This window comes from Cebidichthys violaceus, unplaced genomic scaffold (assembly GCF_023349555.1).
Source record: "Cebidichthys violaceus isolate CVI_PGR_0920_01 unplaced genomic scaffold, fCebVio1.0.p SCAF_32, whole genome shotgun sequence".
Taxonomy (NCBI): domain Eukaryota; kingdom Metazoa; phylum Chordata; class Actinopteri; order Perciformes; family Stichaeidae; genus Cebidichthys; species Cebidichthys violaceus.
In genome coordinates, this window is record NW_027176506.1 from 448,366 (window position 1) to 460,428 (window position 12,063).

General features: G+C 45.0%; 1 protein-coding gene across 1 annotated transcript in view; it reads left to right on the top strand.

The window, feature by feature from the left end:
* The first annotated feature begins 2,046 nt into the window (after positions 1-2,046).
* The window catches only part of gna13b (guanine nucleotide binding protein (G protein), alpha 13b), an 18,442-nt gene continuing 8,425 nt past the window's right edge, over positions 2,047-12,063 (top strand). Inside the window, 2 exon segments of the mRNA XM_068724848.1 lie at positions 2,047-2,364; positions 10,911-11,140. Of these exon segments, the coding sequence (XP_068580949.1) occupies positions 2,082-2,364; positions 10,911-11,140 (513 nt within the window). The 5' untranslated portion in view covers positions 2,047-2,081.

The following is a 12,063-nucleotide window of genomic DNA, read 5'->3' on the forward strand; positions in this document are numbered from 1 at the left end:
ATTTGCAGATGGATGAAGACCAAATCAGGTGTTTAAAAAGAAAATCCTGGAGAGAAATATTCCAGTGATAATAGATATGGTTGCTGACAGAGAAGTGTGTGCATGTAGTGGACCTGAACACACCCCCCTGTGTGGGGATTGTAGGACAGGATGGATTTATCTAATCTATCCAGCAGCTAGAGAACAGCCTGTCGGGCGGTTCTTAAATTAACCTCAGAGAGAGAGAGTCGTCAGCATGGATAAGAAGCTAGAGAGTGACACAAGCTCCAAAGCTTTCTGGGTGCTTTGATTCATTGATATAGTCAAATACAATTAATCGATGTATTGCTATTTTGCACTTGAAGGATACAATATAAAAAGACAATTGAGTAAACAAGTAAAACGATCATCAAACGTGAAATTTAGAAGAAGACTTTGGATAGATTGCTGGTCGGGGGTTTGTAACATTTGGACCAGGCTGAGCGGTCTCCAGTCTTCATACGCTAATGACTGCTGTCTTCATCTCACTGTAGACAGCAGTGATACCAACCATCTAATGCTGAGCAAGAACATGTTAATCTATTCAGTCCCTTCAACAATAACCATATGTCTATCCATATGAAAACATGTTCAATATTGTATTCATTTACAAAATCAAGAGGGTGACCGTGGCTAAGTGGAGAGCAGGGCCGCCTTTCAATCAGGTGGTTCGATCCCCGGCTCCTGCTCTACTAGGTGGTTCGATCCCCAGCTACTGCTCTACTAGTCTCATGTCAATGTGTCCTTGAGCAAGACACTTAACCCCAAAATGTCTCCCGTAGCTGCGTCTACGGTGTGTAGATAGATACTGAATTGTAAGTCGCTTTGGATAAAAGCGTCTGCTAAATGACTGTAATGTAATGTCATGTCATGTAAAGAGTACAATGTGTGTTACGAAACTAATGATAGAATACTATGTAGAATCTGGTTCACTAGATAATAAGTGACATAGTAAGTCGCAGTAGGTTGACTATAGCCTTCTTTATCACGATAGTGAGATATCAGAGTTCTAACAGTAAACAAGGGTGGGTTACACCACCCAGAGCCCCTAGAACTCCTGGGGCTCCCTGGAGTTGGATTTTCATCCAAGACCAAAACCACAAAGCAAACCTGGGACCAGTAGCTGCTCACCCTTTAATCTATCTATGCGTTTGCTTCCACACAATACAAGTCTGTGTGGAGGCAAACATGACAACAAGAGTCAGGGGTCCTGAACCATCTGTCCAGCAGCGTCAGAAGCACTGCTGAGAGAACTGTTGCTACAGCGATCAGCGCGACCCGCCCAAACATTGAAGCATGGGCGCGCACACGTTCTTCAGCGCGCCTCGCCCGCCACCGTACCACTGTCTGTGCACTGTACCTCTCACTTTTGCTGCGTTCATGTATATTGGAAAAACTTTATTTTTTTGACGCACATAAGCGACGCCTTTCAACCATAGACGGTAGCTTTCACCCTTGCATGATGTGACCGTAGAGTATGTGAACGTGACGGACGAAAAGAGTCTCATTTGAACCTCATTCGACTACTGTTTGAAATGCTTAATAACAGCCTTTTTATGTTAAACGAATAAACGACAAAACAACGTTTTCCAGAAGGTGTAGACCTGTCATTTATCAAATCCGTTTGTTGTAAGTAGAGTAAAGGCGCGTTGCTATTTTACACGTTTTTTTGTGAATATTTGCGGCCATAATTCAGTTTAATGGACTGTGGACTGTGCTTGTATAGCGGTTTTCTAGTCTTCCCGACCACCCATCATTCACTCATTCATACGCTGATGGTAGGGGCTACCATGCCCACCGTCAGGATTAACTAACACACACGCATAGGAACAGCTACGGGAGCAATTATGGGGTTAAGTGTCTCGCCCTTTGATTGACGGACGACCCTGCTCTCCACTAAGCCACAGTCGCCCACTTAAACGTTTTAACGACTTCGCGGCGGTTAAACCGCTCTGTTGAGGTTGAGTCGGCGGATTCCTACGACACGTGAACGCAGCAGCGGACTGTGGTGAGCTCTGGGCTCAGCCTTCCTCGCTGTCTGTATCGATGAAGTTGTTTCAAAGATGGCGGATTTCCTGCCGTCCCGCTCCGTTTTATCTGTATGTTTCCCTAACTGTCTCCTCACAAGCGGCGAAGTAGAACAGTTGCGGAAATCTAAAGAGATAGATAAGTGTATCCATCGAGATAAGACGTATGTAAAGAGGCTAGTGAAGATCTTATTACTTGGGGCAGGCGAGAGCGGCAAGTCCACTTTCCTCAAGCAGATGCGCATTATCCACGGGCAGGACTTCGATCAGAAGGCCAAAGAAGACTTCAGAGCCACGATTTTTAGTAATGTTATAAAAGGTAAGTGTACACTGAGAAGCCACTGTATTCCACGCGCTGAAGCGGGCTTGTGTTGACCTCCGTGCTGGTCTCGTGTTTAAGAGTGGGGAGAGTGACGACAGTGGGAAGTTGGTAGCCATGCTAGCTGCAGCTGAGCCGACTGGAGGGACACTTCTCGGTGTTGGACAAAGCTAGTGTGGTTAGCTTGTTAAGCCACCAAGAAACGCCCATGTTATTTGTGTTGGTCCGCACGGTGGGACCGAAGGAGACGGTGGCGCGTGTAGCGGGGCTCATTGTGTGTGTTTATTCAGAGCTCCCCACACATCCACGTTCTCCTTAGTTAATGTTCAAGACACACACACACACACACACACACACACACACACACACAACGTACACAACGGTTTGACATCGTCCGAGTGTTTTCCTCGTGGCTGCTGTTGTCACCGACACATGCCGCTGTCGTGTACATAGCGGAACATGGCACTAAATCACTGTGATCATCGTCACTTATTGTTAAATAAGACGCTGTCTGACTGAACTCTGGACCTTTCCTCTAAGTGGACTCATCGAACGAATACACCAGCACCATCACTACGTCTGACATGACGTCTGCAGGTAAAGACATTCGTCATTTTACAATAATCGTTCTCAAGATATAACGTTCCGGCTTTAGTTGTTTGCAGATTGTTGGGCGTACATTGGTGCTGACATTTTAAAATGACTATGTTTTGAACGCAGTCTGGTTCCTCTAAATGGTTTGAAGAGTGTGACATGTTGTGACAGTTATGCTACAGCTGGCTTCTAAACGTTCCAGAACCACTTCACTAAATGTGTAGCTGTAGAACTCTACAGCAACACTCAGCAGTCTGTCGTGTCGTCTGCTAACTGGCTTCACGAATGAGTCAATGCAGTTTTGCATTGCTTTGAGCAGCAACACAAATGTCCCATCACGGGACAGTTGACTTTTGTTATTAACCTGAGTAATTGTGGAGGGAAAGCACATGAGACACTTGAGCTGCTGCCTCCAGGTGAGTCAGAGTAACTGTAAAGTATCCAAGTGAACCTAGTTTGTGAACCAGAAGTGGGATGTCTCCGATCGGTCGTCATGTTTCAGATATGAATTTGCTCTGCTGGGGAAATCTGGTGGTTGTGCAGCCATTGCAACATTGTTGTGGCTGGTTAGTTTCTCCCCGTATTGAGCTGAAACCCAGAAATGACTGTTCACTGAGAGTATGTTGTGTTGTTTGTCTTCAGACATTGACACTGAGAGTATGTTGTTGTGTTGTTTGTCTTCAGACATTGACACTGAGAGTATGTTGTTGTGTTGTTTGTCTTCAGACATTGACACTGAGAGTATGTTGTTGTGTTGTTTGTCTTCAGACATTGACACTGAGAGTATGTTGTTGTGTTTGTCTTCAGACATTGACACTGAGTGTGTTGTTGTGTTGTTTGTCTTCCACTAAGTGTGTTGTGTTTGTCTTCAGACATTGACACTGAGTATGTTGTTGTGTTGTTTGTCTTCAGACATTGACACTGAGTGTGTTGTTGTGTTTGTCTTCAGACATTGACACTGAGAGTATGTTGTTGTGTTGTTTGTCTTCAGACATTGACACTGAGAGTATGTTGTTGTGTTGTTTGTCTTCAGACATTGACACTGAGAGTATGTTGTTGTGTTGTTTGTCTTCAGACATTGACACTGAGTATGTTGTTGTGTTGTTTGTCTTCAGATATTGACACTGAGTATGTTGTTGTGTTGTTTGTCTTCAGACATTGACACAGAGTATGTTGTTGTGTCGTTTGTCTTCAGACATTGACACTGAGAGTGTGTTGTTGTGTCGTTTGTCTTCAGACATTGACACTGAGAGTGTGTTGTTGTGTTTGTCTTCAGACATTGACACTGAGTATGTTGTTGTGTTGTTTGTCTTAAGACATTGACACAGAGTGTTGTTGTGTTGTTTGTCTTCAGACATTGACACTGAGTATGTTGTGTTTGTCTTCAGACATTGACACTGAGTATGTTGTGTTGTTTGTCTTAAGACATTGACACAGAGTATGTTGTGTTTGTCTTCAGACATTGACACAGAGTATGTTGTTGTGTTGTTTGTCTTCAGACATTGACACTGAGAGTATGTTGTTGTGTTGTTGTGTTGTCACAGCCTCCACGGCTCCCAGCAACACAGCTAACTCCATTGCTTACCTTTTGAATGCGTAAAGTAAGTGCCTGCTGTTGTTCTCTTATCCTCATAACTGTGTTAAAGTGGTTAAAACATAGACTCCTGCAGGGCTTCCTGTGGCCACTGAGCACTTAACGACAGTGTACTTCCCAGGAAAGCTTTTATTGTGAAAATGTAGCTTCAGGAAGTGTTAAGTTTGCCATGAAAACCAACAGTTAGTCTTGTGCTCATTAGTTTCTGTGTTCTTATCTCATGATGCTTGAGGTCAACTTTGTAATTGATCCTTTTAGGCAGTTTTAGGCACTATTTTGAGCAGGGTCCTGTCCATTGCTCTGAACTTACAGACACAAGCACAGTTTTTACACACATATGTATTTATTGAAAAATAACTTTTATTCATAATGTGACATTTATAATCTAGTTTAGAATTGTTTTTCTTAAAAGAAATTCTGTTTAAAGCGGAGATACACCGATCGATGAATAATTAATTCCAGATGTTTGAAGGATGTTTCACAGCAATATAAAGTAGATATCAGATAATTATGACCGGTTACTAACACTAGCTCTAAGCAGCTTATAATACCTCATTACAACTACCAATGCTGAGATTTGTTTGAATTAAAGCAACTATTTAAATGAAAATACAATCATTTATTTTCTAATTATTTGAATTGTGTTTTTTATGCAAATAATCACTATAGAATATTGACAATAACAAGGTAAAGGGATACTATTTAGAACTAGATTTTGATGGTTAACACTGACTTTGGGACAGTTGAAATCATTTTTGGGGACAGTTCAAGGATGTGGTGAACATTTTTTTTAGCCTCGAGCCTCACTGTCAATTATGGTTTTTAGAAAACCATATATAGTGCGTTTCTATGTAACAGTTTGTGTGTCTGCAGCTGAGTTAAATGTCATAACTGCTGACTTGTGGCCTTAATACTTGAACATGACGACCTTTTGCTGCTTTTGACTTCATCTGTGAATCGTTTTAAATGTCAATATAGCTGATCGCACGGCCCGGCTGCTGTCAGTGACCTATATGTGAGTTGAGTTTGTGTGACAGCGTCTACAGCAGCTCCACAGCGTGGTGATAACTGTCTGCGGGGAGCTTGTCAGATTTCTGATCAGATGGTATCTGATCAGGTTGGTACATACATGTCTATATTTACGTGGCACATTCATATTCAACGTGATTTATTCTGGACATGTACTTTGAGTCAGCTGTTGGTGGGAACATATTGAGTTAAATGATCTTAACGCAACATTATGGGGAGTTTGCTATCAGTTAGTAATGCAGCGATTGCAATTTTGTTGGCCAGTTACGATATTTTAAAAGTCTGACCTACCCGATTGTCTTTCTAACAGCTGTCACTGACAGCAAGGCTCCTGACTGACTATGTTTTACCAACGCCGCAAAAAATAAATGAAACTGTCCTGAAGTCCGTCTTAACTGTCAAAACCTGTCAGCACAGAGCCTGTAGTCGTGGGTTTAGATCAGGGTCAGTAGAAGTGAACCCTGACCTGCTGCATGCATGAGGACCGTTAGTCATCCGATACCGTGCATGACCTGATTCCTCTTGTCTGGTCATCGTCCATGCAGGATCATATGGCAGAAGAAGTTGAACCTGGCTCGAGTACAGTCGCAGTGTGACATCACGTGGCAACACACTGCGTTGGGTGATCAGATGCATTCAAGTCAACATTCCTGACGGAGCCCTTTGTAAAGCCAAGGGCCTGTTGATGAATCAAATCATCAGTCGACAAGCGTCCGGGTAGAACCCGTCTTCACAGTCCAGTGATTGTATTAGCCGTGTCGTTCCCAGATGAAAACAAATGTATGCACAGAGCCACTCAGAGGTGATTTGCTCTGAATACCAATACGCTTCTATTTGTGCTTCCATGATGTCAGAAGGGTTGTGGGGGGGGGCTGTTGCACGTAAACTCCCTTTTGAGCAGTGTGTGAACAGGGAAGTGGAAGGCTGGAAAGGCTTGCTCAGCTGCAGTCAGGGGGAAGTGAGCGAGGCGTGACGTGGTTCCACTGAGAAGGAAACGGTTGGTGTCGTCTCAGGGTAAAAGTTAGCTAAATCAGTCATGGGAGTTTTGTTAACAGCAGGGGAGTCTCTCTGTGACGCACTACTGACACACTCCTGACACATGGGTTAGTGTGTGGCAGCCCAGTTAAAAAAAGGTTCACGCTGTCATTGAGTGAAACTCCTTTTGCCACCGTGATAAGTGGGGGAAATGGAAGTGAACACATTGATGATTTGCGTCTTGATTTGGTTTAGTTCAGCTAATCACTCAGTGTGATCTGGTACAAACGGATCATTCTTTGAAAGATAAGTGTGCTTGGATCAGGATTTACGGGCTGACCAATCCCGACTGTCATTCACTCATTCACTCACACGGGGCCACAGCAATGTTATTGAACATTCAAATAATCCCAATCACCTCCAGGCTGTGTGGTATGTGATTTAGATTTCACCCGTTTGTTAAAGCTGCCCACACATGACCAGAGATGAACCGCTCTGCGTTGACTCTACCGTTCTGCTATGTGGTGGCTGACCTTTGAAGCACAACCAATGAGATAAACGGCTTGATGTGAAGCATGCATGCTCCTCTTGCATAACGAGACACCAGCGTTTCATGGCCAGGGGTCACCAGTCAATCACAGATCAGCACCCCTTCAGGGAACCTCCAGGCTCAGGTTCACCTGACCTGCAGTGTTCTGTTGGCTGCTGGTGATGTGTGTGGTTGAGTTCAGTGTTTCAGGTCTTCAAGGAACCTGTTTTTGACGAAAACAGTTCAGCTCTCACTGAAGTCAAACCAGAACTGTATGAAGAGGATGTGAACTGAGGAGCATAACGGAGCCCACTTCCTATTGTGCCTCTCTATTGTAATGCACAGTTGTGTGTGTGTGTGTGTGTGTGTGTGTGTGTGTGTGTGTGTGTGTGTGTGTGTGTGTGTGTGTGTGTGTGTGTGTGTGTGTGTGTGTGTGTGTGTGAGACGTGTATGTGCAATTCTCACTGAAGTGAGGAAGTTTGACGTCATGTTAAAGGACGTGTGCATGCAGATGAGCGTGAGAATCCCCCTCTGTGTGTTTCCCTGGTGGATGCTGCTCACTTACAAGTGACTGAACCTGATCATCATGTTGGGGTTTTGCCGGTGTAAAATATATTAATATGTATATTCAAATATATTGATATTAAGGCAAACGGATGCAACAAAGCTAACGAGAGCGTAATAAAAATGCCTTTATGAGAAGAGGTCTAATCAGACTAAAAGTTCTTTTCATTATCAGTTCATTTTCTTGATGAAAATTTGCCATTTGAGCAAGGCACTGGACCTCCAACCTACTCCTGAAAGCTGTATAGCAGCTGCCCAGTGTAGCTTGTGACGCCCATCACACAGCAACACGTGTTGGCCGTCAGCTTGTAGCTTCATGTCACCGGCTTCCATTGAAAATGACCTGTAGCCTGTTGCTGTACTGCAGTATGTAATAGGTCAAGTCTTTCATCCTGTTTTCTGTTCCCAACTGTGAAATACAAACGTGTTGACTGTGCTCATGTGTTGGTTACAGTCCAGAGCTAAGCCTCCTGTCTTTGTGCATCAAAGCTGAAGCTCTCTGCACAGGAACCAAAGACAGGAACCTCATCCTTCAGCTGCACACACACACACACACACACACACACACACACACACACACACACACACACACACACACGTGTCTGCAGACAGCTGGATTAACCCAGGTGTTGCCAACAGACAAGGAACACAGCCATTGTCAGAGCAGGCCTGTTTGAAGGGGTGAAGCACAGTTCACACAGCAGTAATGTAAACTCAATGCTTGAGCACACTCCTCCTCTGTGAGCGCTGCATGGCCTCAGTCAGAGAGAGAATGGCATCCGAGTGCAGGAGGTACTGTTCCCATGGTTAACAGACACCCGGCAATCCCTGGTTTACACTTGAGCTCAAACTGATGCAGTGTAGCCCGACCGTTGTGCCGTGAACCCTACCTTCATGAAGGTTCTGATGTTGGCTTGAACTGTTTTTAACGGGCATAAATCCAACTGGATGATCACTTTGGAGGCTATAGTTTGTGCTGCTGTTGAACTAAGAGGTCCTTGTTATATGTATTCTATAATTGAGAATTATTACATTTCGACGGAGCGCTTCTATTGTAATTGTTGTATTGTTGGCTGTGATGCAGTGGTTCCCTCATGTTCCATGTTTCAGTGTGATGACAGAGATGTTCATTAAAACAAGCTAGAGTTGACCCACATCATTTTCACCTCTTTCTTTCCTTTTGTGCATATTTTAAAATGTATCTATGTTTGTATTATGACTGACTATAATCGGTGATGATACTTTCACTGCACACTGATATTAATAATACTATTTACGTTCAGCTATCATTGTCTCAGTAATGCTAGAGATGCACCTGATCATCAGATCAGTTCTCTACCAGCAGTGAAGCAGACATAAAGCTCGCAATCTGCAGGTCCCAAGTCTGCCGTGGAGCAACAACCAAAACAAATGGAGCATCTCACTGAATCAGACAGTTATTGTGTTACAATTCATTCCCATCATGCTGCTCTGAGGACTCACAGGGACTCGTGTGCAGACGGCACGGAGCCAAACGGCTACAGTAATGGAGGCTACCATGACTTGTGTTATAATGCGTTCAACCTTCATGTAGTGGAAATGAGTATTGGGTGACGGTAAACGGTATCATGGCAATTGTGGCTCAGAAGGTAGAGCGCTCCACTAGTCCATGTCCATGTGTCCTTGGTCAAGACACTTAACCCCAGATGACTCCTGAAGGCTGAGCCATCAGGGTGTGAATGTTGTAGTCCTGATGGACAGGTGGTTCCTTACATGGTAGACCTGTCATCAGGGTGTGAATGTTGTAGTCCTGATGGACAGGTGGTTCCTTACATGGTAGACCTGTCATCAGGGTGTGAATGTTGTAGTCCTGATGGACAGGTGGTTCCTTACATGGTAGACCTGTCATCAGGGTGAATGTTGTAGTCCTGATGGACAGGTGGTTCCTTACATGGTAGACCTGTCATCAGTGTGAATGTTGTAGTCCTGATGGACAGGTGGTTCCTTACATGGTAGACCTGTCATCAGGGTGAATGTTGTAGTCCTGATGGACAGGTGGTTCCTTACTTGGTAGACCTGTCATCAGGGTGAATGTTGTAGTCCTGATGGACAGGTGGTTCCTTACATGGTAGACCTGTCATCAGTGTGAATGTTGTAGTCCTGATGGACAGGTGGTTCCTTACATGGTAGACCTGTCATCAGGGTGTGAATGTTGTAGTCCTGATGGACAGGTGGTTCCTTACTTTGTAGACCTGTCATCAGTGTGAATGTTGTAGTCCTGATGGACAGGTGGTTCCTTACATGGTAGACCTGTCATCAGGGTGTGAATGTTGTAGTCCTGATGGACAGGTGGTTCCTTACTTGGTAGACCTGTCATCAGGGTGAATGTTGTAGTCCTGATGGACAGGTGGTTCCTTACATGGTAGACCTGTCATCAGTGTGAATGTTGTAGTCCTGATGGACAGGTGGTTCCTTACATGGTAGACCTGTCATCAGGGTGTGAATGTTGTAGTCCTGATGGACAGGTGGTTCCTTACTTGGTAGACCTGTCATCAGGGTGAATGTTGTAGTCCTGATGGACAGGTGGTTCCTTACATGGTAGACCTGTCATCAGTGTGAATGTTGTAGTCCTGATGGACAGGTGGTTCCTTACATGGTAGACCTGTCATCAGTGTGAATGTTGTAGTCCTGATGGACAGGTGGTTCCTTACATGGTAGACCTGTCATCAGGGTGTGAATGTTGTAATCCTGATGGACAGGTGGTTCCTTACATGGTAGACCTGTCATCAGTGTGAATGTTGTAGTCCTGATGGACAGGTGGTTCCTTACATGGTAGACCTGTCATCAGGGTGTGAATGTTGTAGTCCTGATGGACAGGTGGTTCCTTACATGGTAGACCTGTCATCAGGGTGTGAATGTTGTAGTCCTGATGGACAGGTGGTTCCTTACATGGTAGACCTGTCATCAGTGTGAATGTTGTAGTCCTGATGGACAGGTGGTTCCTTACATGGTAGACCTGTCATCAGGGTGAATGGGTGAATGATGACATGTGGTGTTAAAGAGCTTTGAGTGGTCAGAAGACCAGAAAAGAGAGAAACAAGTACAGTCCATTTACCATCATGTCCAAAATGTCAATTGTAACCACGCCTGTATGTAAGGTGGAACATTTTTTGTGTGCCGTATATGGTTCCTTTCCAAGGACACGTAGGCTGTAATGGGATCTGCAAAGAAGCGATGATGCGGACTAGAATACCAGTGTGACATGTCTCCCTCCTGCTTCAGGTATTCGAGTGTTGGTGGATGCTCGAGAGAAGCTACACATCCCATGGGGCAACCAGTCCAACCAGCGGCACGGAGACACAATGATGGCGTTCGACACCCGGTCGGTGATGGCCCACGGTCACGGCATGGTGGAGCCCAAGGTCTTCCAGCACTACCTGCCGTCCATCCGGGCCCTGTGGGCCGACCAGGGCGTCCAGCACGCCTACGACCGCCGCAGAGAGTTCCAGCTGGTGAGTTACTGTTAACCAGCGTCCACATTACGAGCAACATGGTTTAAAGCTGTATACTCATTCAAAGGGTTGAGGGCAGGGGTGGGTCCCATAGGTTGTGGTTCATGACCCATGTACCTCCGTGGTGTCCCTGGGTCGCTTGGTTCGACCTCCATGATTGCTCCCTTTGCCTCTAGATGCATGTCCAGCGGTTACTCGTGAGTAGTAGGGCTTCAGTGTACAGACGAGCATTGAGGGCCTCAGATAAAGACTCACAGTGGACGGTGGAGCTGCAGCTGCTGAGCGCACACAGACGAGCTATGAAGCCCCCCACACACACACACACACACACACACACACACACACACGAGCTATGAAGGCCCCCCCCCCCCACGCCCTTCCTTCCTCCAGCGCTCCACCACTGCAGCCTGTGCTCTAACACAGTCCTGCTCTCAGGGCAGTGATCCGTCCTGCAGTGACACTAGCCTGCCGAGCTTCTCCCTGGAGCCGCTGAGATCCAAAGAGCGGTTAGCTCGCTGTGCGTTGCTCTTTGTATTGTTACTGTGGTAATACAGGTATGATCATTGTGTCATTATGGTCTGTAGAAAGCATGCATGTGACCAAAGTCACTATGCTTTCTTCCCCAATAGGCAAATGCAGATATTTGCCAATACCAGTAAATTCATACTGTTATGATGTTAAATCAATGTGGCATATTTAATGTGAAAGCAATGACTCTGATTAAGACGTTACTCATATTGCTATGTATTTATGTCATGGCTGAAAACAAATGTAATGCTGGAGGCTTCTTCTGGAGGAATTGGCTCCAAACATGGGAGCAACATTTCATTTATTCCACATTTTCATTTCATAAATTCGACATAAATTTGACATTTGCAGCCTCATATGTCATTAGTGTATGCTGTCAATTGTAGTTCCTAGAA